This window comes from Anopheles coustani, chromosome 2, assembly GCF_943734705.1.
Source record: "Anopheles coustani chromosome 2, idAnoCousDA_361_x.2, whole genome shotgun sequence".
Lineage (NCBI taxonomy): Eukaryota > Metazoa > Arthropoda > Insecta > Diptera > Culicidae > Anopheles > Anopheles coustani.
The window spans coordinates 45,232,610-45,259,890 of record NC_071289.1 but is presented as its reverse complement, the minus strand read 5'-3'; the positions used below and the strand labels follow the sequence as shown (position 1 = coordinate 45,259,890).

Genomic DNA, 27,281 nt, shown 5'->3' with positions numbered 1-27,281 from the left:
GAACAGAAGAATTTTTTACGATAAAAAAATAACTTGAGATCAACCCAAGAAACATCATAATTATTCCTTTTAACTACGGAACCTCATGCAAGACATGCCAATGAAGCAACAGTCAACTAGCTAAATAGTTTGAAGCAATTTCAAATGTGGTTTTAAACTATATTTATTTTTAATAGGGAAAACTGGGGGAAAATACGTTCTTCGCGTAGTGATTGAACGGACAAAACTAATGTTTAATTGCTATAGTGATTGTCGTAGTATTTTAAGCATTGTATCAATCGTTCTCCTAGTGCTTATGATGACCACGAAAACCCGCATAACTCGAGCCAAACGAACAAACTCTTCTATCGAACAAAGTTTCTGCACGGTTGGCTTAAGTAACTCGGATTCTACAAAGCAAACTCACGTGCACAATTTCCTTTTATGCTTTTTTTTATTTTTCCACTTTCTCCGTTAACCATTGTATTTGCTCTTTGCTGTTGCATTCACTAGAACTTTCGAAGGTTTGTTTAATTTTTCACGTGTGCAATAAACTCCAAGTTTCCAATATATTTTTACTATTGCACAAAACCTCCGTTACTGTTCGACACTTTTCAGTTTCGATGACTGTGAACTGCACTGTTAAACACCGTTTCGATTGTATCCAAATTGGAAACTGCTGACGAATGAAATCGAAAGCATGGTGTATTTTAAATTTATACCCACACTTTCCACGCCATTATCAGTACCAGGTCGTATTGAGAGAAATATAGCAGTAACTGGCCTACAAAAGCGAGGCAAATCAAACGAAAACCAACACACGTGTGTTTCTCTTGCACGGCCGAGTAAACAATCGCCAGACGTCGACCAATAGCATTCGTCTTTCTAACAGACGAAAAACAATTTTAAAAAAGTACACCGAACCTTAGCTGTTTCGCCTGCGGCAGGCTGAGACGGTTTGCAACGGTGTGTCGCCGGATGCGTTAGGCTCAATTTGTCCTCATCCACCCTGTTTCATCACAACCACGATCATAACGTGGTGATGTATTGATAAAAGAACAGTAGATATGGACCAGCGATCGACATGACCAAAAAAACGGTTCCAAAGCTGACGTGTATGAAAAGAAGATTTGAGACTAGTGTTTGACTACATCTGTGTTGCCAGGAGACAGTTATGCGGTCGGAACGGGGACTTGGTTGTTTTACACTGAGACTGACGTCGGATGTGCCAGTGTTTACTTTCTATGGTTTTAGTTTGCTTAGGGCTTCGGCGTTCCACCAGCCTGTTCCAGAAAGAACTATAGAAACATTTCATTTATACTAGAATGACATTAAAAATAATGAGGAAAGGTGTGTACGCATCAAGTATACGGTACATATGAATATACTTGGAGTACTGAACACAATGGTAACGTTGATAACTTGCACTATAAAAGAATTCTTATGAGCATTTTTACAAGATGCACATGCTTTGAATTCTTTAGTTGAATGCATTGGTCTGATGTTTAAACCGATAATTTTAACAAAGCTAAGAAAGTTCTTACCAGTTTTTTAACATAACCTTTGTTTTCTTACCTAATTTCCCATTTTTCGACCGTTATTTTCAAAGCGATAAGCTTGGGGATATATTTCCTTGTTTTATGCCCTAACTATACAAATTCGAAACGCTAATCTTCATTTACTTAATTATAAACAATGATGCTACATCGGTTTCTTCTCACGGTGAGGCTTCTTTTGATATATGAGAAACTCCATAAAGCTTCCTAAATAAAATATAGATGTGATGAATAGAACACGTACAGTATACAAAGGTATCCAATGCTTGTTAGCACAAGCGACCCGCTTTTCAACTGAAGAAACGTACGCCTTGGTAACTAAGTGAACCTAAAAACATGAGCCATCGGAAACAATTGAATAAATAAATCCTACAAATTGTACATGTGGTGTATTTTCACGTAATGTACACGAAAGCTAATATAAACTCCCAAAGAAGATACATAGATCAATTCTAATGGCAAGATTTTTTCAATTATTTATACCCCGCATACATTTTGTATGCGAAAAAACCGAAACGATATGTACATCTACTACGTGTCTTAAGTTAATAACTAGGACACCGTTCCGCGATGAACTCTAAAACGCCTTTGGTGAATTTAACGGTTCAATTTAAAAAAATATATTTTTATGTTTTCAACAGGTACTGTGTGTTACTACATATTCTCATTTCTTTTAGACTTTGTGGTTTTTCATTCACCTCTTCATTACTGAGGTAATGTAATGTAACAAAAAAAGGAAAAAATACCAAATTGAAACATTGTCTTGCAAAGCGCAAAGAAAATGATATATGATTAAAGGATACCTATTAAAAACACTAAAAGCCTTCTCGCTTAAAGGTGGTGAAAAATCTCTTTAAAACAATAAAAAAAATGTGTAAGAAGTGGTTATTGGCCTGCTACTGAAACATGTTTGTAACTTGCATGAATAATTATTTAATAATAGAAAGCTCAATGCCGCCAGAGAGCCTAAACTTGACAATCAGCTGTACGACATCGTACAGTATAGCTGGCTCTTGGTCGGGTCAGGGATACCATAGTAACACTTTTAAACAAACAACTCACCCAGTACAAAGTGATACGGAAGTGTTCACCGAAATGTCACAAGAAATAGATTATGTTTCGGATTTAAACGATAAATACGCTGCATTAGAAATTGAATTAGATCAACAACTCACAACAATGTAAGTATGGCTTTATAACACATTCCATTCGTCCACTGATTTATAACACATTCCATTCATCTTTTTCTATCAGTGTAAAAACAGACAAACTGTTTGAAGCAGACCAAATGTTAGTTAACAAGGATGTTGACAAAAAAGCAGCTAGATCAGTAAGTTCACTGGATGCATCTCGACGAAGGAACTATGAGCTTTTAAAATCTTTGGAGATGTCCAAAGCACGGCTACGATCACGTGCTACTTTCAGTCCATTGGAAACAATTCTACAAAAAGCTATTGGAAATTATCTAAAGGAAACGTCATTGGTACCATGTAGTACAAAAAGAGCATATGGACCAACATACGTTTAAATGTGATATTATGCAAATGACTACTAATCCTGCAATAAAATTGAACAACACAGTAGAAAATTATTCTTTTGTTCTTTAAATAAGAATATAAATCTCTTCCATTTCCAAAGGATTTTATTTCAACCTTTGTTATTACTAAACCATTATATCTACTGATTTAATGTTTGTCAACAAATTAGCACCCGCATAAATAATAAAACCTACATTATCGCTATAATATACCCATTAGATGTATAAGCAGCTGTTTTAACTTCATTTAACGATTTGTTAAATCGGAATCAATTCATTTTTCCATGAGAAATTCGTCTATATGCTTCGATATTTTATCGGGTGCAACAAGATGTATATGATGCGTTCCTGGGATCTCATAGTATACAACTTTTGATGCATTCTTTCGCAGCACGTCTAATACGCTCTCATAGACATGCGGATTATCGAAATTCATCCCAGGATTCGCACGTATATTTAGTACTTTACACCTAATACGCTCTGCATACGACAGAACCTGTTCCATAGAAAACATACCCAACAGAGCGACCTTCAACCTAAGATCCCTAGCGAAATGATAGCCGTCCTTACTGAAGTGAGCCGGCGCGAGTGCCATTCCACGGCGCATCAATATTTCTACAGAGTCATAATCCACCGATCCATCGTAAGCGGCCAGAACCAGCTCAATCATTTCGTCGTACCCATAGCACGGCATTTTTGATTCCGGCAATGTTTCATAGTGCAAAAACTTATCAATACAATCACCTGTGCTGGCAGCTGTCTTGTGCGCATCTCTCACGGTTGGTCCTGCAATATCAATACTGACAAATCGATCCACCTCGTCTGGAAAGCTGGCAGCGTACATGAAGCTGAGCGCTCCGCCCAACGAATGACCAATTAGGGTAATATTTGTCCAACCGTAGTATTTCACAATGCGACGAATCAAAGTGATTCCATCCCAAAAGATAAAATAGTGCATTCCCTTCGGGTAGTGCGATGATTTCCCGTGTCCTGGAAGGTCGATTGCTAATATCGGTATCTCTGGGGACAGCAATGGGCACAATCGGTCAAATGACCCGGCATTATCTTGCCAACCGTGTAGAGCTAATGCCGGTTGCTTCACGCGTGATCCCCACCATTTAGCTAGAATAAGATGAAACAAGGTTTTAGTATTATTTAGAAAAGCTTTTGTAACCATATGATATGATAGGATGACTTGCAAGATTTTCGGTGCATATATAAGACAATCTTTTGAGTTTTTAATTAAGAATTTCTCAACAAAATTTCATGCATTAGCCCCAGTTAGTGCTTCTATTTGAATGTAACAACCGGATTAGGTAATCAAGGATGCAAATTAATTCTGCTTCTTAGACTTGTTAAACCTAACTCAGGGTCAGTAACCGTTGAAGAATGTAAACCACGGTCGTTAGGCTTTATCATATTGAAGAATCGTAACGTTCCGATGTCTAGATAACGGAAGTGCTCGGTCATTGAATTAACAACGAAGCTTCTAAACTATGACGTCAAGCACTAAAAAGTCAATCTCATTCCGACCTTTGATCATACTATGAATTTTTCCTAATGGATCATTTAACTGCGGTTTAATTTACCTGCAACAATGCCCCACGGAACTGGGATTTCGACCTCTTCAACAGTACGTTGTGAAACTGAATTCGTGGCTATAATAAATAAAAAAAATCTCATCAAAACCAAGTACAAAAATCGATTACAATTAGCCATACCAGAAATTCCATTCGAGGTGTTTGGTTCGGTCATGTTTACAGCTCCAAAGAGGTGATGGTTCGATAACTGGTGAATCGCACACTACTTACGCAATAGACGAACACCAGATATTTGGAATGAAAGCCACGACGATGCTAAATTTACTGGACTCGAACGGAGGAACAACTCAAGCCTTTGCCATTCAACTGATTACCGATGGCATCAGGTGAATTTGACAACGCCAGTTGTTCACGCTCGTGGTACTTTGCGGTATTATTTTTATTTTTGTTTTCTTCGATGGACATCCAGGCTAGTGTTGGCATTTGAAGACGGATTCTATCGGACTTGATTAGATGCAGACCCTATTTGATTCAAGCTGATGCAAATCCATTCGCACTCGATCCGACTCGATTCAAACTCGATGCGAGCCTAATTACACACGAGACGAGTTGATTTGGATAGGCGTTCCGTGTTGACCAAACAAACTACCTTTTTCAGTACTCCCAAACCCCTAGTTGCACTAACTTTGATCGAAATTAAAAATACAGGGTATAATTTGAAAAACGAAAAAACACAAACTTAAGACATATTTTTTCCAATCGCTCTTCATAACTCTACCTTTAATCATGCTCTACTTTGTTTCAATTTGACTTTTCAATTGACTTCTATTAAAAGTAAACAAACCACACCGGCTGATGTTTACATACCGTCGCATGTGTTTTGGACTCCTGTTTTATTTAGTAGAAGAACTGAATCGCTTGTGATCATGGCAGACGCAGCTGTCGATAGGACAATCCTGGCTGGAGATATCGTACCGGAACCGACGGAAGTGATGAAAATGAACAAGAAAGTCATCCTCGGCCCTGGATTACGCATAGAGAATGAAGTAGTACGTGCGAACAAGTGTGGACAACTGAAAATGAAGGCTCCGAACACATACTGGGTGGACGCGTACCAAAAACGTTACGTCCCAAATCGAGGGGAGCTGGTCATCGGGGTCGTCACAGCAAAAGCCGGTGACATTTTCAAGGTCGACATTGGCAGCAGCGAAGCGGCTTCCCTATCATACATTGCATTCGAAGGGGCAACCAAAAAGAACCGGCCGGATGTTAACGTTGGCGATATTGTTTATGCCCGATTGTTGATTGCCCATCCAGACATCGAGCCGGAACTTGTGTGCGTCGATTCGCATGGGAAAAAAGGCAAGCTGGGCGTATTGAGCGGCGGCTTTTTGGTATCCTGCAGTTTAAACCTTGTGAGGAAGATACTGAATCCGAAATGTACGTTTCTGGGCTTGCTTGCTAAAGAAATGGCGTTCGAGATGGCTGCCGGAATGAATGGCCGAATTTGGATTCGGGGAAAAACAACAAAAGAAACGATTGCTGTAGGTAACGCTATTTTGGCCTTGGAATACCTACCCAACGACCGCATTCGTGAGCTTTGCGACGATATATCAGCGTACGTAGCTGGTTTTGTAAAATAATAAAGTCTTTAGCTGAATTTATTCGTGTACTTTATTTAAACTTATACATTTTATCGAATATTAGTGTTGGTCCTTAAATGAAAACTCATTCCCACATTCCCTTAAGGGTATAATTAATTTTTAGGATTGTCGAAATTTCCCAAAAGAATACATTCTCTCTATAAGCTCTGATAGTCATCTGCAAAAACACCGAAACCTACCATGAAAGCCAAACGAACGCCTGCAGTGTCTTTCGGAGCCGGATAAATTGTCAATGTAAAAAAGCGCTTGACAGTCTGCTTGTGCTCAAATTCGTTGGTTGTAAACAGAATTGCCTGCAATGTATGTGCGCTTTGGTTTCTAGTAAACAACACAAAATACCTGCAGGTGGGAGCGATTGTTTGTTCCATCATGGGCCGGAAATATTTTTGCGATTATTGTGAAAAACGAATACAAAATGATGCGAATATTATAAGAAAACACAACGAGGGACTACCACACATTCGAGCCAGGGCAGAGTACTTTGAACAATTCAAAGGTAGTGTTCTTGTTTTGCAATTGCTGTTAACATTTTGATATTTGGTAAAACGTTGATAAGATGGCAAATGAAGGAAATGAATGGCTCAATTTTTAGTATTAACTATAAAACCATTTAATTATCCTCTATCCTTATTGTATTTTTATGTATTTTTAGATCTTGAACAAATACTATTGGAATCGAAACAAAAACCGCCTTGCCGTTCGTTAAAAGACAATAGTGAATGCATGTTTGGAATTATATGCAGATTTCGTCATTACACGACAGAGCAAATCTGGGATATGCAAAAACATGGTAAAGTCTTTACGGGAAACATTGCCTCCTATATACCTATCCTATAATATTTTATAACAAATTTCAAATATATATCCAAACAAACTAATAGTTGAGTTTGGAAAACGACTTCAGCAGAAGAAATCAGACAGATTTTACAAACACTTACACCATGTAGCATCGCGGGCGGAACAGTTTGTGCTGAAAAGATGCGAAAACCGAAGGATTGATGCTGAACAATTACCTCTTTCGTTGCAGACCATCGATCCAACTATTTTGCAAAAAATCCACCTTTCAGGAACATGGGGCCAGTGTGATTTTAACAATGAAAAAATAAATTAACGCACCATAACACTTTAAATACAAATATAAACACATTTATTTTGTTTGCTAAAGTCATCCTTTGTAAAGGATTTTTGTAGATCGCTAAGTGCACTACGTGAGTAAGTTAATTTAGTCATTCCAATAATACTACCGTTGCAAGTATTTTGAGGCGCACGGAAAAACAGCTAATTTCTCGTTCACGGACCGCATGCTTTATATGACAGCACGGTCATACGATGAAATGGTGCTTTCTATAAAATTTCCTGATTGTGCACATCAGTAAATCTTGTTGTTACTATATCAACGAATGATTATAAAACAAAAAACAGAAATATATTGTGTTTTCGAAACTCAAAGCTTTTCCTCCCTGCTTCTCTTTTTAAGATCTTTGCATATACTTACGGCTTACGGATGGACATGATAGATGCTATGCCTACCTACACGAGGATGTTTACTTTAAATATGTTCTCTGTTTGTATGTTCTACATCTATCGAAGGAGTGTCATGCCATCACGAAATGGGAAATGGCCCTTTAAAGCGACCAAAATAATGTCTAATCCAACACAAAGCGTCCCGCGATGTATGAGAGGCTGCACAGTTTGGCTCTCAGAGGGTGGTGGATGTAACGGCATCGATGCCATGCACCAGTATGGTGGGTGGAAGATCAAAAGTAAGCTCGGTTAGTAAATCGAGATAGTGGTGACACTTTTCCTTGTAATCGACCGACGGCGTGGCGGGCGGTGTGGGAAGATACATGAATGTCACAGCCGTTGCATTGGATTTATCGCGTATAATCTGGTTGATTCTGTTGAAAATGGTACAAGTAGCATAATAAAATATCAATAAACTTTCTCGACAGAAAAAGGGTCGACACTTTTCTTGGCGTACCTTTGCATATAAAGTTTCGAGCGGTTTATGTTCTCTTCCACCATCACTTGGTTACTATCGCTAGTGCCAGTAAATTGCTTCAAGATATTACGATGTTTTGCGAAATCAATGTCCTTGTTCCACTCAGGTATCTGTAATAAAAATGCATTAGCAGTTAAAACAATAATGTGATACGATTGTGAACAACAATTCTCCTTACCTTATGAATAGATGCAGAGATTCTCAATAATTTCAAACGCTGGTCGAGTCTGTGTTCGGCAGGACGTTCGAAGGCGGCACTGTGGAAGTTGTTTATTAGAATATGGCCAATTAATACCACAATGCTTACAAATGCTCACTCGGCCTGACTTACCTGTTTTCTGACACAGTCTCTGATTCGCAAAGGAACACGCGTAGTTCAAGTTTTTTCCACACAGGAAGCATATTGATAATACACGCCAGTTGCATCATAAACTGCGATACGACGTCGAACGGGTCCTCATTTTTGGGCTCAAAAATGTTCACCGGCCACACATCGATGTAACGAATGTGATTGTTTCGGGCTATCATCTGTTTGTCGAGGCGATGGAAATGACGGCAGAGGCAAAGATTTTTCTTCATACGTAACACGTCGTCGATAATCCGAACATACTCGACAACGCCCAGCGATTTAGTTTCACCACTTTTACGATACGGGAAAAGCTTGATTCCGTTACCATCGAACTCATTTGTTTTATAAGGTGACTCTTCACTGCAAAAAAAGAGAAAATGTATGGAGAAGAATTTGAAGCACACGGTTTTTGTGCTTTCTGCTACGAATACTTACTACTCGAAGAAATCTTTCGATTGTTCCTCATCGTAAAACCCTAAAATGGTTGTGTTTGGTTTCATTGCACCCATGCCGGATATTCGTATGAGATGTTGGATTCCTTCGCGCACATTTCTCGACAAAGTCAGTTCGACAAATGCCTTAACCTTCATGTGATCCACTAACGAGAGCCACTGTGTATACTCTTCGATCGTAGGATCGTGCGAAGAATCATTGTCCACAAACTCACCCACCTTCACGTGTCCAATTACGTACAGGCCACCTTTTTTCATGTCGTTCACGAAATGGATTAAAGGACAGCACGACCGGGGACTCGATACTAGCAGTAGCATTTGAGGGCGCCAGAACTTGACATGGTCTTTCCGCGAGTCCAACATAAGCAGATACTTGCGCACCTGATGAAACATCAGCGCTTGTGAGATCGATCCCCACTGGGCACCCTGCGATGCAGGTGAGAACAGATGCAGTGCTATCACAAGCAAAAGACACAGGATTATACTGGACAGTGCGTAGATAGAGTTTATGACAAACATCATAATTGCGGTACCAAGCAGCCCAATGAATGCGGTATGCCAGGTGAAGTACTTGTATGTTGGCCGGAAGTTGGGTGCTCCAGTGATCTCAATCCCTAGGCAGGCCAGGTTTGTCGCGAGGTAAGCCAACATAAACAGCACCGAATTGATTTGGGCAATGGTATTAAGTGAGCCGATCAACAAGATAGTTTCCACCAGTACCCAGCTAGCGATAACGGCCGCAATTGGGTTACTCTTGTAAGTGCCTTTGACGACGAAGTTCATAAGCGGGCCGAAGACGCGATCTTTTGCCAACGCCTCCATCACGCGACTGGCGCCAATGAGATTACTTAAACCGGTCGAAAATGTCGCCGTCAGGATACCGATGGTAACAAACGTGGGCCACAAATTGATCGGTCCAAGGAAGAGGAAGTTGTTCTGCAGCAGTGTGCTGGTCGTGGTGGCCGCTATCAGTACCGAGAGCGCCATATAGCACAGGAATGTAAACAGCACAGCTGACAACGTACCCGCGGGAATGCTTTTCGATGGGTTCTTCAGCTCACCGGACATGTTCGCACCAGCCATAATCCCGGTGACACCGGAAAATAATACACCGAACACGACCGCAAAATTAACCTGGTTTCCATTCGATGTGTAATCCTTGGTGTAATTACTGTGCAAGTTTGCCCACAGTGTATCCGCTTGCAAACCGGTGTATTTAGCGGTGGTGTAATTTACTAAACTATTCTCATGTGGAATGTTGACGTCCATTGGGCCTTGAGTAAGGAAGCTGATATAAGTGGAGAGCAGACACACTACCACCACGCCTAATATTAGCATGGACGTTTTAGCAAACATTTCCGCGCCGATCAGCACCACGATCAGCATGAGCGTGTTGATCGAACTGCAGTACAGGAAACGCCACCATCGGCCGTCCGGAATCGAGCCACTATCGCTCCCGTCGGTGGGTCCAAAGTTTTGTATGATTCCCTCGGCGCATCCCGATATCGCCAAACCGCAACCGACCACGTTGGCCAGGAAAAACAACGTGCCAATAGAACCGCCGAATTCTGGACCAAGTGTCCTACTTATCATAACTGTAAGCAGAGCGAAAAGAGATTAGAATTTTACGTCATCTGCCCTGCTAGGCAAACAGAGCTTCAGTTGCGTGGGCGTTTACGTACAGTACACTCCCCCACCCTCAACGGCACCATTTGTTGAGATCGCACACACAGAGGATACTGTGAATAGCAGAATGACATAAGCGATGATAAACTGCAGCAGTGTAACGTAGAGACCAGCGTTGCCTACGATAAATCCTGAAAATGCATGAAACATTAGAACCAGTGTACGAAGGAGCATTGTTTATCAAACCTACCAACGCGAATAAACACCAAAGCACTGAACATGGACAGTGCCACCGGGCAGAAGACACCAGCAAATGTGCCCAACGTGCGGCCCGAGCTGGCAGCTGGATCGGAAATGCTACCAAACTCTACGTAACCGGCCGGATCGTTCGCTGGCGCGGATGAGGAAAACAGGCTTCCAAATTGTCGAAACAGGCGCGATGTCCCTGCGCCCCCATTGCTGGCGCCTGTTATAGGCGATGATTCGGAAGATTCTACCGGATCGTTGTTCGTACTGCGAACATTATTTTGGGCAATCATTGTTGCCACCACTGAGCATTGGACGACGTTTAGTCGATGGAAACACTTTTCACTTCACACGTTCGATGAATCACACTGACGCTGGTAGGGTGGAACCCAAAGCACTATGTCCTCCGCACAGAACAGCTGTTCTTAACACTATGGACAATACCAATTTCCTTATCAACTGAAACCCACACATACACATACACACAAAAGCGACACTTTCGACACGATTACAACGGAATCAACCAGAAATCTCAACTTGATGGAAATGTAGAATGTGGAATTTAGTGTAGGCAGTTATTTGTCCACGATGGTGAGAAAATTCTCCATATAGAAGATTACTTTACAATGCGTAAAAAAAACGATGACTAATATACCATTAGCACACGATGGTTTTCAGACAGTAAATTCACAAACTGTTAGTAAACACAATAACTTTCCAATAAATCAACGATCAACAAATGCACCCAAACAAGGTTACTGGAACCTTTCATGCAAACATCATCTCAAGATCTGTGAAAGAGTGAGGTTGGCGCACAACCATTTTATGCAGGTCTATTGTTTTTCCGTTATGTTAGTTTGTACACCACTTTGACTCTTCAATTAACCATAAAAACGGAAGACAATTTTGCAAAGCTTTTGATTTCTCAACATTGATGCAAAATTGTTTGTGTAAGTTAAGAAAGTAATATAGACGATAACGATGAAAGAAGACGTGTGTATTTGAATATGAGACTTTATTTCTCGCATGTACTTGAAGAAACGTACCTATATTCGAACACGACTAATTGATAGGAATGCGATTAAATATTTTATTTCAATATTATACGGGGTCTGCAGTCGGGTTGTTCGAAACACGTCTTAAATCATTGACAAATCTTTCCCTCATTATTGTAAAAGCAATAGCTCATTTTCCAGAAAGGACCTGCAGACAAGACTCAATTATGTATTTTATCAAAATTATCAATGCGTCGTCGATAAGCAAAATCGTTCTAGCACTACTTAAATTGCGAAGCACTAATCCTTAAACCTATTACATCCTTGCCCACCTCTGCCACTTTGCATACGACACACGCAATACCCTTGTATGGAGGTTGGTAGGAAGCTGAGCAGAGAGAACATTTTTCCTCCGGTTTACCGCGATAAATTGGTCTGTATGTGACCGCACAGAGCGTAAACGGATTGTGCTCATCATAGTGCAACGGGTGTTCATCAGCTTCGTTCATCTCACAGGCCTGCAATATTTTGCGAGCCTGCTGTGCGACCTCCGGGCGTGGACCAAGCTCGAGCAAACGCCGTGCAAAAGACGCTGCGGTTTTGTAGTTCTTCAGCTTGAAGAACAAGTTCAAAGCCGTGCGAAGGGTAAGTATCTGATGCACAGGCTGCAGATTCACGTGCGTGAAGTATGCTGCCAACTCACAAATACGCTTCTGCTCATCGAGTGTCGCTTTGGGCAACGTTTTCCGGACAGTTTCCATCTGTAGACCAACTACATACTCCCGGCAGATAGTCAGCAGCTGCTGAGCTTCTGCAATTTCCTGGCGTGATTCAACGACGAGCAACGGTATACAAAGGATGATGTTCTGCAGCTTTTCTATGGCTTCGCCAAATTTTCCTGTTGTCGTTAGCTGATAACAGTTTTGCAGGTTTTGAACAAGATCGTTCAACTTGAAGGCAAGGGTAGGGTGCCCATTTTTCGGATTCAACTCCTTCCAGTTCCTATTCGGGTGTGCCGTTAGCGAGGCGACGTGTGGCAAACTGCTGTAGGACGTTTTGGACGCTACATACGACTCCAAGAAAAGATCTTTATATGGTCCGAAGTTTACCACGCCCACCTGATCGTTCAGCAAACGACAAGCAGATTCGAACGAACCAGCACGGACATGGTCTGCGGCCAGTTGGGAATTGATAGCCCAGAAGTGCGATGGTGGGTGTCCTTTTGGGGGCGCGGCAAAGTAATTCTTAGTACCAGCAGCATTCGTTGCCGTAAGTTTCGACATCAACTCTTCGGGTAGCTCCAATTCTTCGTCAACGTCCCAACCGGCACCTTCACCACCAGCTTCCATTTTTCCTTCATCATCCTCCTTCGCGTCTTCGAACCGATCACCGTCTTGTAGATCATCGTCTACGCCCCAACCATCCTCTTCCGCAGCCGATTCGACCACCGTCTCCGTCGGCGCCAAAGCCTGATGAACTGTACTGGCTCCACGCGACATCATCGTGCCTTCGAAGAATCCCTTCGATACGGTGAGCAAAGGCCAGTTGCTCTCTGCTTGCTGAATCGGAACAGGTGGTCGAAGGAACATAGCGTTTCCGTTCACTTCCGGTAAATCTTTGCCCTCTGCTTCGAATTCCTCCGCCAGTTGCGCAGCGTCCTCATCCAAACCATGGGTCTTTGCAGTTAAATATGCGAGGGATGTTTGTTTGCAGTTTTTCAAAATTGATACTCGTTCCTTAACGTCGCCAAGCAGCAGTGCGCCCTGATACTGAGCAGAGACATCTTTGCGTATTTCGGCGATTTTGTTCATCTTTTTCAGCTTTTCCAGATTTCCCGTGATCAGATAGAGGAATGACAATTTATCAAAATTCTTTGTGCGCTGGTAGCACATCTCCACCACTTGATGGTTGCCCTGCATTAAAGCGCTTTGTGCCAAACGTTCCCAGCACTGCTTGTCGTCCATCGCTTTGGCTGCTTCGAGGGCCACTTCGATGTTACCGCACTCGAGGGCCAGTCCAAATCGTGTCTTTTCGTCCTTTACGAAATGAAGCGCCACTTCCGGGTAGCCTTTCTGCTGCAGATACGCAATGATACTCTGGCCCACGAGGCGAGCATTACGCACCATGTGCAGCACCTCTTCGTATTTCCGATTAATCAGGGCCAGTTTAAACTTGTACTCTGTCGTATCGATCGTAAGCAAACGTGTGCGACACTCCCGATCCAGACAGAACACTTGACTGTTCTTGACGCGTGTTATGTAGATCGGAAGATCGAGGGTACGGATGATGCCATGGTCTCCATTGATTATCGCATACTTGATGTGGTTCGAGGTGGTGTAAATGAAAACGCCGGATTCATCCCAGGCACCCGATTTGATTCGTGCACTCTCGTGAATGGAGCACAGTAGATCCAAGCGCCTGTTGCAGATATTTAGTGTGTGCTTTGCCAGCAATGCAACGTGGCTCATGTCGGTCGACCAGACAACGTACTTGCACTTGGCAATCTTCACCTGGGCCAGTGAGCGCAACTGCTGCACATCAAACAGGGTCACATGCTCTGGTTCGCGCAACAGCAGCATGCCCGTGCCGGCGTAGAATATTTCATCGCATGTAGGAGTCTGGATTTTCTTGGTCACCTCGTTTTTAAAGTTCTTTATGACCAACTGATTAGCTCGATCTAGGACAGCGAAACGATTCCGCGCTACCCAGACTGCCGTCACACCTGACGATCGTTTGCTATCTGTTTCCTTATTTTGTGATCCACTATCCTTCTGTGGAATGCTGTACAGGTCGTAAGTGCTGTTCTCCAAGTTGGAAGTGCGCGTGCACAGCAGTACCGCATTGAGAGCCGGATTGTACGACATGCTGTACACGGGTGTTTTTCCACCACCGCGTATCGTCATCACGACCGAATCCGTGTTGGTGTTGAAATCAAGCTCGCGTAGAAACCGTTCCTTCACGTAGTAAAGACAATTTCCGTACACAGCATATGCAGGACGTTCCCGCTCAAGTTTAAATACGATCGTACCCGAATCGTGTCCAGCTGCGAACAAATTCAGGTTGGGATGGGCCGCTAGAATCCAAAAACGTTCGTTTTCTCGTCGGAACGTGTGGATACACTGGCGCTTAGTCATGTCCCACACGCGGATGCTTCGATCTTCGCTGTTGGATATGATCAGATCTGCGCGAGGGTGAAACAATACACAGGAAACATTGTAGTAATGGCCGCGGCACGTGTCCACCTCCCATGCTTTGTATTCGTTCATGCGCCACAGTTTCACCTGCCGATCGTCCGCTCCCGACACGATCAGCGGCATCGAGGGATGAAAACTAGCCCAATTTACGCCACGATCGTGCCCTTCGAGCACATGCTTTACGACGGCATCCGCTTGACCGAAGAGATCCGTTGCGCCAGGGTTCTTCATGTGATCATCCAGTCCCGTTGGTCCAGGGGCCACGTTTTTCTTACGCAGCCCCGAAATATCCCAAATACGGACTGTTTGGTCAAGTGACGCTGATACAATTATGTCTTCGTCGCTGGGATGGAATTGGGCGCACATGACGTAATGGTTGTGGCCAGTAAGCACGCAAATGCACGATCGTGATTGCCAATTCCAAATGCGAATGGTTTGATCGTCTGATGCACTCAAAATCCACGGGTACTCATGATGAAACACCGTGGTACGAACGTAATCCAGATGGCCCAGAAGCGTGAAGATGCAACGCCGCTGTTTGTAGTTCCATACTTTGATTTTAAAATCATCTCCACCGGATACGAACAGAGGTTGCTGGTTGTGAAACGCGATTCCACGGACCGGGCCATCGTGCTCGTCGAACTTCTCAATCAGCGTACTAATACGGTAATCCCACAGCTGTATGACACCGCTATGCAAACTACAATAAACGAAAACGATCATGATAACCATAAACTCTCCAGTAGCGTGTTATAGCTTATAGCAGTACCTGGCCAGAATCCATGGGCGTTTGGGGTGGAACGATAAACCCTTCACACGGGCCGATTTCGTCTCAAAGTTGGTCAACATAATGTTGTTTTCCCGTACCTTTTCAGATACACCTATTCAACTTCGCACGTAACAAACTTTGTGGTACAGGTTTGGTTAAGTAGTAATTGTAGTTTTCTCAATTCTCAATCGTTTTCGGCTGTTTTAGTTTCCAGGCAATTTATTGCTGCTACGGTTTTTGAGAACGTCACGAAAAAACAGTGACACGTCAAATCCAAGTTTCGTAAAAAAGAGGTTGTAGCATACAACGCCATTTGACGTTGCCCAAATTCACCTTGGTGGGTATTTTCAGCTGAAATAACAAATTTCTTCATACTTTTATCGTTGTCAAACCAATTTACCCATGTGACCCCTCAGATGAAAAGTTTTTTCAAGACACACGTGGTATAAAAAAAGATCTTTCCGTCATTTATAATTTTTGAGAAAATTAATTGTGTGCAAAAGAGACAGCACTCTACCGGGAGCAAGGTGAATAAACTTCGATTACTAAAAAGCCAAAATCTGCCTATTTGTTAATAACTATTGATTCTTTCAACCGATTTTCACGATTGACCCCTTAAATGAAAGGTCTTTTCAAGACGCGCATTTGTGTTGAAGGTAGATGTTACCGTACTTTCTTGTTTTTGATAAAAAACTTACCTGGAATGTTTTCGCCAGAGGGGGCGAAAAGGTAAATCAGGTTGATTGGCAATTTAGGTTAAAAAAGCCAATTCTCGCATAACTTGTTAGTTCTTTAACCGATTTCCACAAATGATAGGTCCTTAAATGAAAGGTCTTTGCAAGACGCGTTTTTTTTTCTCAAGGAACATATTACATTTTATCCATCTTTTCTAGTTTTTCTACCAGCTCTCGTCGAGAGAAGAGAGGACAATTTCCTCTCCGCGAGACCAAATTTGGTTACACACACATTTGCATTTGTTGCACCGGTTTACCGGTTCAGCGTTTGAAGGTCATTTGCTAGAACAAGACCCGCTATCGGCAAGGTCGTGAGCATATTTCGCCCGGATCTCTCAAAATTTTGGGAGAGTAACCCAACGAGAAATTTTGGCGTTATTTTGGGGTAAAAGAATTCTCTTGAGAACTGATCGCTCTTCTTTTCAGAAGTGTTTTACCCCTTCTTTTGCAGCAGATTTCCTATGCAATTTTGGATGTAAAACACTTCTGAAAAGAAGGGTAAAACAATTCTCTTGATACTTGCGGGACACCGCAAAAGAGAACTGTTTTGACAACGTGACTGTGCAACGTGTTTATAACACCTATTTCTGGCTATACGCGTAAAAAACGTATACCCATTCGTAGTAGATTATATGAGCTGGGTTCAGGATATCTTTTCTTTCCCAAAATAATTATTTTCATGCAGGAAAATATTTTTGATTGTTTTATTATTTTGATACAACGATAATATTATATACATATCGTCCGGTTCGGAAGGCAATCAGGGGAAATGTTCAGAAATCGTCCGACGCCTCCTCTGGTTCGTGCTGGCAAACAGCGACCACGGATCGTAGCAGGCTCCTTCGATGTACGATGTGCAGCACCACTCCGTCATGCCCATTGAAAACACGTAGAATGCATTCATGTTTATTTCAAGCCGCTTCTTCCTCCTTGTCGAGACACTGAAATGTGTGAAAAGTGCGGACAAATCATCATCAGTAAGAACTCTCTGCTGTAGGTTCTTACACACGTACTTACTGTCTGGTGCGAGTTAACCCGGCCCCGGTTAACCACCCCGAGTCGGTCGATCCAAGCGCTGCTATCGGACACGGGCCACCGATGCTATGTTACACCCGGTAACAACCGATGATCGCCGTGATGTCCAACCGACACCGACCAAATATTAACACTGAGTTGCAGTTTCGGCGCCTGTCGCTAAGGGTCATCGTCTCATCCTGTTTCCTTTCCTGCCCTTTTCCTACCATGTTTCATGATGTTGTTTAACCGGGCCGCTACACGAACCGAAAACTCCAACCGAGAACTCAAAAACCGTATAAGTTTACGTCAAAATCTTCTCGGTTCGTGTAGCCGCGTTTTGTGGTACCAATTCTGTGAGCCACGCTACACGAGCCGCAAACTCAAAACTTTGCGGCGCAACGAGGTTTTTGTTTTTGATTTTTCAGTTAACTCAAAAATCTTCCTTCAAAGCAAACAAGATCTTATTTCAATTCACACAAAAAGTAAAAGATGGATAATCTGTTGAAGTGTGGCTAACTACCCTATCGCGGGTCATCGAGTTGAGTACATACCCAAAACTTGCAACAACGCAACAGGCGTATTGTGCGGAGGCAAGAAGATGGCAACCGTTTGCTGGACAATACTGTAGCAGAGCAAGCAAATGAAACTATAATTAACTTTCTTCGCATGAAGAAGGAAGATTTTGATGTTCTCAAGTTACATAAAAAGTGGTAGAATAAAATATTTTAATCTTTATCATTAAACTTTTTGAAACTTTTAGATTTTGGAATCAGTTGGTGGGCCGGACTTTGCGAACCCCTGATCTATAGTGAATTTATAATTGATATTCTAGCTATAAAATAACAAAATATTAACTAACCGTAACTACAAAAGAAACTCGTAAATTTATCACCATATGTTCGTTTATTTTATTTTTGAGATTTGTTATGTTTACATTTATTTCTTTTTCGTCTTCTTCTTCTGACGCATTTGAGTTTTCGGTTAGCTGCCAAAAACTTCTCGGGTGCAGTTTTCAGCTCACGGAGCTGAAAAGTTTTTGACGTAAACTTCTCGGTTGTTCCCCTCTTCTCGCCGAGAAGTTTTTGAGTTTTCGGGTCGTGTAGCGGGGCTCTAACACATTGTTTAATAAACTTCACTCCGATCACGACACCCAAGCCCGCGAAAGCGTTATTCTTAACTCGCAGCTAGTTGGCCAGACTTGCACAGTAAACAGTAAACAAACAAAGGTTTGACAGCCAGTACCTCTTTCCACTGCGGTGCCTCCCAAAACAAATTATTGGTAGGTTATGAGGTGTCCATGCCTACCAAAAATACACTTGGCAAGGTTCTTTTAGGTAGGCATGGATACCTTTGGTAGGCAAGTGCAGCAGGGTTCTCCTTGGGAATTAATTTGAGGTTCTAACAAATTTCACCATTCACATTATTCAACCATGGTTAAAGAAACTTTGTTTTAGGTATTTAAGAAGAAAAGTTCATTCTTTCTTAGCGTGGCAGGTGTGATGTGTGTTTTTATACAACATCCACTCAACGAATTCATTATAACTGAACATTTATATTGAAACGTCAACGGACGCGCTAGCGCGTGAAACGCAGAGTTGCATGATCGAAGCAACTCTGCGTCCAGGCAGGCGCGTCGCCTAGCGCGTGCCGAAAGTGACCTAGAAGATGTCAGTTTGACAGATTGTAGATAACATTCGGAACACGGACGCGTTGGACGCGCGCCGTCTATTAGCGGCCTTAGTCTGCATATCCCCAAAAAGGACAAGATTGTTCGTGTTGCTTGAATACAATTAGAAGAATAATGTCAATTATACTGATATTCTTATGTAAATCATTCATTGAATTAAACACATCATATGAAAAATCGGCATTAGATGAGCATGTATGAGACCGCGTCCACACGGCATCGTAGCGTAGCGATTTTGACACTCCGTCGTAGTGTCAACTACGACCGTGTGGACGCGGTGTGATATGACGGTTTGGGATTCGAATTCGAAGATCCAGATCTCAGAATGGATTTGAATCGAAAGATTAGAATCCCTGTAGGGATTCAGTTTTCCCATCACTAGTGTGAACCCTGCATTTTTCCGAAACTAGCAACCAAAGACAATTAACGGACAGGTCGGGTCAAAGCTGTTTTTCGCTCCGCCATTGTTGTCATAGTTGGTTACAACAGTGTTTTCAAAAAAATCCAGCTTACTTGTGGGAGATCTCCGCCAAAATCTTCGCGAAATAGGTAGTTGGTAATTCTAGATCACCGAAATTAAGTGTGTTGGTCTGCCTTATACGGAGCCTTCCTCCAGAACATATTTTGAACGTCTCAACTCTTTGTTCTGTTGATGAAACATACCAAATTTGCAGTTTTACCCCACTTTCTTCGCTGTTCGTGAGAAGTAAACAAAATTTTAACCAACTGTCAAACATTTTCCCACGGTTTTCGGCTCGTTACATAGTATGCTGCAACCTGTCTGTTAATTGTCTTTGCTAGCAACATTGTCTTGAAAAAGTTTCCTAGTTTTTTACTGGCCTGAAATCTGTCAGTTGTGATATGTCATTTCGACGGAAGTCAGCGAGCTGTCAACCGTGGTCGTCCACCGTTCTTTTCCGGCATCTTCACTTGTGTTGAGGACACACTAATTGTGCTGCGGATTTAAACAATGTCTAAGAGAGGTAAAACGTTACTTTTTGAGTGTTTTAGTACCCCTGTTAGTTTCTTTATATTATCGCTGTGAATGGACTCAATGGTTTTGGCTAGAAAAGCGATATTGCAGTTAAACCGTGCTCAAAGACGGATATGGAACTTGCAGTGCATACGCAGTGGTTCTCGATTGTGTTGTTTATTGGAAAGCCGTGTGCCGTGTTGCTAATCTGTGTTGAATCTTGGTTACGTTTTAGGACGTGGAGGATCCGCGGGAGGAAAATTCCGCATCTCGCTGGGTCTGCCAGTTGGCGCTGTTATCAACTGCGCTGACAACACAGGTGCCAAGAACCTGTATGTCATCGCTGTCCATGGCATTCGTGGTCGCCTGAACCGTCTCCCAGCCGCTGGCGTCGGCGATATGTTCGTCGCCACCGTGAAGAAGGGTAAACCAGAGCTGAGGAAAAAGGTAAGATCATCGTAGCGTGAACGCAGATTTGTGCAATCTGATGGGACGTGTTGCTTGAGCAACAATATCGAATGAAATATGTGTTAAGGATGGTTCTTTTTGATCTCTCCGTAGGTTATGCCGGCAGTCGTGATTCGGCAGCGAAAACCATTCCGCAGGCGAGATGGTGTTTTCCTTTATTTTGAGGATAATGCGGGCGTGATAGTAAACAACAAGGGCGAAATGAAAGGTTCTGCTATCACTGGTCCGGTTGCAAAGGAATGTGCCGACTTGTGGCCCCGTATCGCTTCCAATGCTGGCTCTATAGCTTAAGCGAAGGATCGCAATCGAATGGAAAGAATTGCCAAAACCAGCGGCATAAGGTGTGGAAACGTTTGTTATGTTTCGATGCGTCAGTGAAACAGCTTTTTTGGTGATTGACATACCATCGGTTCAATGGCCAAGAGCGCGAAAATAAAATATTGGATCCCAACAAAAGGTCGGTGTATGTATGCTGTGTTTATTATATACATTCATCGATTGAAATTGTACAGAGTTGAGAAACATATAAATAAGGTGGTGCTTCCAAAAGACCGGCACCGGATTATGGCAATGAATGAACTATCCATTCGTCAGTTAGCGCCAACCGACACGTTACTTGTTAGATCTCTGGTGGACCTCATTCCCGTACCTTTAAAGTGTTAATCGCTGCCTACGTACATCTGTGCAGTTGTTACATTCGAAAATACTCTGACCGAATGGGAAAAGCCCTCATCTGCATTTATGTGTGTTGAATTTTATTGATGCCACAAAGCTAAATTTCTAGACATGCATCAACCAGAACTTCATGTTGATGATATACATTTTGTGACAGATTAGGTACCATTACCAAACGTCAAAACGGTTGAACAGCTGCTTGCACGGGGAAGCAAAACAAAATAGAGTGTACAAAAACTTTGTTCGTAAGAAATGGAGCGACGATCTATGCTTAAACTGCTAATAGCCACAGTCGTTAGCCTCCACATTGCATTCGTTTTTGTAAAACCACTAGTGACGTCCTCCGAAAAAGTCAACCAGAAGCAACCAACGGCAGATCAGCGGCCGAAGTATTGAACAGCATTCCCAGAACTACAGCCAGTATCGTGAGACAAATGAACTCGTATCACATTACTGAAGCATTTTTATTGAAAATATAGCTTGAAAACGAAATTTCACCAGAACCCCATGATTTGTTTAATTGCTGTTGCTAATTTTCGGGCGGGAGTTTGAATTGAAGTTTTACTCAACTCAAACTCCCACCCGATGTATTTCAAATGAGAATCAGCAACACTGCTGGTTGGGTTGACATCTTCGAACACAAAGCAATCAGTGTATGAATGCAATGCGTCCGCTATGGACGCTGGGTCGTTTATGTCTCCATCGCCACTACTGGTATCGGATCCGCTGGTGCGTTTGGGGGCTGGTCGTCGCCATCATCCCTCGGCGGATGTCCACTGCTGGCAGCTTCAGTAGCAGCTCCTCCGCGGCGGACGATGTTACTCAAATATTTATCGTTCTCTTCCTCCTCCAGAATATGGAAGTTTTCTCCATTGCCTACGATTGCGATCGAAATGTTCTTATTGTTCAGTTCCACCTCATTCGGCAGTGTGTCCTGCAAAGCTTGAACGCCGTGGCGGATTAACTCATCCTTGGTGCAGTCCCCGAAACTGCCGAGATGTTTTTCCAGATAAGTTCGAGCACTTTGCGAACGCGAGCCGATGGACATCGCCTTGCAGTCGAAGAAGTTCGCGCTTGGGCATGTTTGGTAGATGTGCGGGCCTTGGTCATCGTAGCCGATCACCAACAATCCGACTCCATACGGACGACGATCGTAGCGTTGCGTACACACTTGCATCTTGTTGCCAAGATTGCTAATCAATCGGCCAACTGGATAGTAAGCGTCGTAGGCATACTTATAGTTCAAGCACTCTTGCCGCAAGTAACGACTGAGAATTCGCGCATCCGCCGTGATGCCGGCAAACGATAGTCCTAGATGATCGTCGACAGAAATGATCTTTTTCTGGTATGACGATAGTTCGGATGAGGCGCGTTTCAGAGCAATGAGCACGGCGTACTCCTTGTTCTTCAGTCCTACCGTAGCAGAACCGAGTTTCACAGCTTCCATGGCATATTCCACTTGATGCAAGCGGCCCTGAGGGCTCCATACGGTAACGTCGCTATCGTACTGGTTACGGAACTGGAATTGAATGCAAATCACATGAGGGCGGTTGCGTTTTTCTGGAATTGTAACAACTCACCAACGAATATATGGTTTACTTACCATTTTGCGTCTGTTCAGAAAATCTCGCTTGGTCACTTGGAAGTCTCGAAGATTGCTGAGCAATGTTGAATAGTGTTGGCAGAACCGGGATTCGGAAGACCCGAGGACTAGATCCCTTGACGGATTTTAAAAGGATTGAATCCCGTTTTGTTTGTCACTCGGGGTCCACACTGCAGCGCGACGTCCCGTTTCAAAAGTAGCCCAGTTTCGGCAGAACAATCGCGCAAGCCAAGCGCGACAGAGGTAGGAGAGTATGTGGAAATATGTATCACATTGGGGCGCAAATTCGGCTAAAAACTTTCATTGAATTTTGAGGTAGTAATGCATGATATTTGTTTAGCTACGTACTTTATGCACCCTGAGTGAGTTTGGCGCTTCCACATTTGAAATTCACTGAGAAAACAAACTTAAACAAACAACGACGATATTTTGGCCCGCCGTAGGAAGTATATATTTCCACATCATCTCCTACTTGTTGAAGAGCAGTTTGTTTACGTTTCGGCACCCGAAAAAACTTTGGTAAAAATATCAATTAAAACGGAGTTTGATAACTGAATTACATTTGTGAAGCCTAAAAATAAGTAGTACAACGAAAAATCCGATGTTTCGTGGAGAATATTAATCGTTTTATTCCCGTTTGTGATTCTTCTTCTTTCTTTCGATATGCGAGTCGGGGTATATCCTCCTACGCTAAGTCGAACAATTTGTTCCCTTACACGTAATCAGAGGCGTACCAACTCTGTCCGAACTCCTATGAAGGGGCTCGTCCTTTAGGACCGGCTATAATAGCCATATGTCCACCCGCCGTCCACGGGAGGGATAATTCCTTCCGTTGTCAGGACACAAGAACTCGTGGTCCGCTTGATTGTCTCAAACTGCACGAGATGTGCGGCAGCTAGGATTTGTCTGACCTGAGCACCAGCTCGGCGTCACCACGCGGTCGTGCCGTAACCTTACTTTTCCGCTAACCCTTTCAGGAAACTTATGCACTGCTAACATCCGCTCTGATGCACTACCGAACTGGAACTGCCGTTTGTGATTCAGTTTGTTTACTTTTTGTCCAGCTGTCGGTTTGTTTACGTTTCGAATTGACATTTGACAAGAGCTAGCGCCATGTCGCGTTTTTCGCTGCTTCTACACTAGCGCGATTTGTGCGACATTTTTTTTGTATGGAGTTCGGACGCCTGTCAGGCGACGTTGCGTTTCGTGACGGGACGTCGCGCTGTAGTGTGGACCCCGAGTCACTCGATTTGATTCGATTCTGACTTGATTTGATTCAAACTTGATCCGAATCTGTTTGAATTTGATGCCCTTATTAGAGCCCCACTACACGACCCGCAAACTCAAAAACTTTGCGGCGCAAAAAGGGGAACAACCGAAAAGTTTGCGTCAGAACATTTTCAGCTCCGTGAGCTGAAAACTGCACCCGCAAAGTTTTTGGCAGCTAACCGCAAACTCAAATGCGCCAGAAGAAGAAGATGAAGAAGAAATAAATGTAAACATAACAAATCTCAAAAACAAAATAATCGAACATATGGTGATAAATTTACGTTTTTATTTTGAAGCTACAGTAATATTTTGTCATTTTATAGCTAGAATATCAATTATAAATTCACTATGGATCAGGGGTCGGCAAAGTCCGGCCCACTAACTGATTTTATCCAAAAGTTTCAAAAAGTTTAATGATGAAGATTAAAATATTTTATCCTACCACTTTTTATGTAACTTGAGAACATCAAAATCTTCCTTCTTCATGCGAAGAAAGTTAATTATAGTTTCATTTGCTTGCTCTGCTACAGTATTGTCCAGCAAACGGTTGCCATCTTCTTGCCTACGCACAATATGCCTGTTGCGTTGCCTGTTGCGTTGTTGCAAGTTTTGGGTACTCAACTCGATGACCCGCGATAGGGTAGTTAGCCACACTTCATTCATCAACAGATTATCCATCTTTACTTTTTTGTGTGCATTGAAATAAGATCTTGTTTGCATTGAAGGAAGATTTTTGAGTTAACTGAAAAATCAAAAACAAAAATCTCTTTGCACCGCAAAGTTTTTGAGTTTGCGGCTCGTGTAGCGTGGCTCACAGAATTGGTACCGCAAAACGCGGCTACACGAACCGCAAAGATTTTGACGTAAACTTATACGGTTTTTGAGTTTGGAGTTTGCGGCTCGTGTAGCAGGTCGGTTAGACGAGGATTTTATCTGTCATCTTTGCCCAGACCAAGATGATTAAATACTGAATAGCAAGGTGTATAAATATAGAAGGTGACTTTATGTCGCTTTGGAAGGGGTGCCATATTTGAGAAGAGTTATGTCAAAAGCCCAATCCTTTTCCGAATCCACCCCTCAAAATCCATATGAATACCCCAGAAGTGTTATGTCAAGTCATGAAATGTCATTTTACACTAGACGACTTCACCTTCTAATTTATACACCTTGCTGAATAGGTGACTTTTTAGGAGGTATTTTTTTAGAAATTGGCGACCATGACTTTTGACAGCATGGTGATAAACAACACAAAATGTAAACAACTATGCGAGTAAAGAGAAGGTGCGTGAGGTGAAACTTCGATACATTTCGTCGAAAAATCGGTAACCTACTACGGCCGACGGCTTCTTAAACATTTTCCATGCGAAGAAAACGAAAGCAATTGAAGAATCGGTTTGTTTGGTTCTCGAGCGTTATTGTTTGTTTATCTTCTAAGGACGATTCCCGCCAAATTTGAGTATCAACATACCCGGTTGACAGAAATTGACATTGTTGCTGGTACTATGTAGTTCCAGCAAGAGTCCCAGCAATCTGCCATGGAAAAACTTGCTGGTACTACATGACAGCTGCAAAAAATTTGAATTTTTGTCAACCGGGTACTGTCAAAAGCTATTAATGCTCTACATTCCGCTACCTTATATAGTGTGTATTTATCTTGGTCTGTTGCTTCTGTCAAAATAAACATCTCTTCAGGTTGGTCCGCTAGCCGTGTCAGAGCCTGAAAACCTTCTGCTCTTCTGTTATTTATACGCCTTCTGTCTCGTCGATTAATTTGTGATTAGAGAATCTATTTGAATTAGTTTCGGTGGTAAAAACCTAAATGAGGCCCTCTACTCGTTGCATCGTCGCCGTTTTTTCCACGTTTGCGCCTGAAAGTTATTCAATAGGTGGCACATCAATTCAGTTTGATTATTTGAACCATTGAATTTCTGCTAGAGCTGTAATGGTTTGAATTAATCAGTTAAACTAGGCAACATGGACAGCATACACCAATAAGTTGGACTGAAAAAATTAGTTTGCAACGGTAACCCTCATACCGCACCCCTAGGTTGATTGCGTAGCCGAATTTTCATAAACTCAAGCAAGTAATGCATGAGGGAGTTCATGTTGTACATCTTGTCCAGTATATCCATAATCTTTAATTTAACGAGACATTCAATTCAAACGGTTCACACAACGGCATATGTTTCACACATTGCAGACATGTTAGGTACATCCGTTCACAAATGGTGTAGCCACGTCAGTGATTTCGGCTGGGGGGCTTCATTTGGGTTTTTACCGGGTTTTTACCCATTTATGGCTTAAAATCTTAATCTAATATTAAATACTAATATGTTACATATAATTTTGTTGAAGAAATGTTCACCACATATAGATTTTCCATTCAATTCTATTTGACTACGTTGTTGATTCGATGTACAGTAATAGTCAACCAGGGGGGTCCTCGACAACCGAGTGGTAGCGCCGGTTTGAAAATCGGCCCATGAGCGCCGGGGCTCACCACCTCGACGAGAGGACTGACTATCCACGTACACATAGGGTAAAAAGTCTCGTAAGCCCTTAACGGAGGCAGGCATGACCAAAAGGTCGTTACGCCCAGAAGAAGAAGAAGAAGGTATAGTCAACCAAAACCTTGAGTGTTGAAAGCAATCTACCCTTAGAATGAATAAAACCGAACAGGAACAGGATTTCGGACGAAAAAGGAATCAGGCGCTGTACACTGGAGCAGGAGTGCAACCGGAACGGATAGCATGAAGCAACAGAAATTTTATAAGTTTTACAATCGCTACCACTGTGTGGCGTCGTCTCTGCCATGATCTCCGTCGTTTGCTGCGACGAATCGAATACGAAACGACGGAGATCATAGCGCGGACGACGGTAGTGGGTGTAGATAAAATAATTTAATTATGAACTTTTCTTTTTGTGTAAAATAAATAATATGTAAA

General features: G+C 42.5%; 7 protein-coding genes across 8 annotated transcripts; 3 read left to right on the top strand and 4 right to left on the bottom strand.

Moving 5' to 3' along the window:
* The first annotated feature begins 2,625 nt into the window (after positions 1-2,625).
* Positions 2,626-3,063, top strand: LOC131266032 (uncharacterized). The gene is made up of 2 exons (XM_058268371.1): positions 2,626-2,716; positions 2,790-3,063. The coding sequence occupies exons 1-2, from the start codon at positions 2,631-2,633 to the stop codon at positions 3,061-3,063; spliced, it is 360 nt and encodes a 119-aa protein (XP_058124354.1). The 5' UTR covers positions 2,626-2,630.
* A 96-nt stretch (positions 3,064-3,159) lies between these two features.
* LOC131266020 (probable serine hydrolase) lies at positions 3,160-5,014 on the bottom strand. Of its 2 annotated transcripts, none has more exons than XM_058268356.1 (3): positions 4,794-5,014; positions 4,662-4,730; positions 3,160-4,194 (listed from the first exon to the last, which is right to left on the bottom strand). In XM_058268356.1, exons 1-3 carry the CDS (start codon positions 4,825-4,827, stop codon positions 3,347-3,349), a joined length of 951 nt encoding a protein of 316 aa, XP_058124339.1. In that variant the 5' UTR covers positions 4,828-5,014; the 3' UTR covers positions 3,160-3,346. The 2 variants fall into 2 exon arrangements, with proteins under 2 accessions (XP_058124339.1, XP_058124340.1); XM_058268357.1 differs by having other exon boundaries at positions 4,662-4,718.
* Positions 5,015-5,478: 464 nt separating this feature from the next.
* Positions 5,479-6,290, top strand: LOC131266025 (exosome complex component RRP40). Its single transcript, XM_058268362.1, has one exon. The coding sequence runs from the start codon at positions 5,540-5,542 to the stop codon at positions 6,254-6,256; it is 717 nt and encodes a 238-aa protein (XP_058124345.1). The 5' UTR covers positions 5,479-5,539; the 3' UTR covers positions 6,257-6,290.
* Positions 6,291-7,407: 1,117 nt separating this feature from the next.
* Positions 7,408-11,245, bottom strand: LOC131266010 (solute carrier family 12 member 9). The gene is made up of 7 exons (XM_058268338.1): positions 10,957-11,245; positions 10,763-10,897; positions 9,064-10,675; positions 8,611-8,988; positions 8,458-8,536; positions 8,259-8,389; positions 7,408-8,175 (listed from the first exon to the last, which is right to left on the bottom strand). Exons 1-7 carry the CDS (start codon positions 11,243-11,245, stop codon positions 7,977-7,979), a joined length of 2,823 nt encoding a protein of 940 aa, XP_058124321.1. The 3' UTR covers positions 7,408-7,976.
* A 952-nt stretch (positions 11,246-12,197) lies between these two features.
* LOC131266007 (coatomer subunit alpha) lies at positions 12,198-16,116 on the bottom strand. The gene is made up of 2 exons (XM_058268334.1): positions 15,911-16,116; positions 12,198-15,841 (listed from the first exon to the last, which is right to left on the bottom strand). Exons 1-2 carry the CDS (start codon positions 15,988-15,990, stop codon positions 12,229-12,231), a joined length of 3,693 nt encoding a protein of 1,230 aa, XP_058124317.1. The 5' UTR covers positions 15,991-16,116; the 3' UTR covers positions 12,198-12,228.
* Positions 16,117-20,200: 4,084 nt separating this feature from the next.
* LOC131266031 (large ribosomal subunit protein uL14) lies at positions 20,201-21,255 on the top strand. The gene is made up of 3 exons (XM_058268369.1): positions 20,201-20,331; positions 20,557-20,768; positions 20,883-21,255. The coding sequence occupies exons 1-3, from the start codon at positions 20,319-20,321 to the stop codon at positions 21,078-21,080; spliced, it is 423 nt and encodes a 140-aa protein (XP_058124352.1). The 5' UTR covers positions 20,201-20,318; the 3' UTR covers positions 21,081-21,255.
* Positions 21,256-21,909: 654 nt separating this feature from the next.
* Positions 21,910-23,182, bottom strand: LOC131266023 (proteasome subunit alpha type-1-like). The gene is made up of 2 exons (XM_058268360.1): positions 23,068-23,182; positions 21,910-22,983 (listed from the first exon to the last, which is right to left on the bottom strand). The coding sequence occupies exons 1-2, from the start codon at positions 23,068-23,070 to the stop codon at positions 22,156-22,158; spliced, it is 831 nt and encodes a 276-aa protein (XP_058124343.1). The 5' UTR covers positions 23,071-23,182; the 3' UTR covers positions 21,910-22,155.
* Between the last annotated feature and the right edge of the window lie 4,099 nt (positions 23,183-27,281).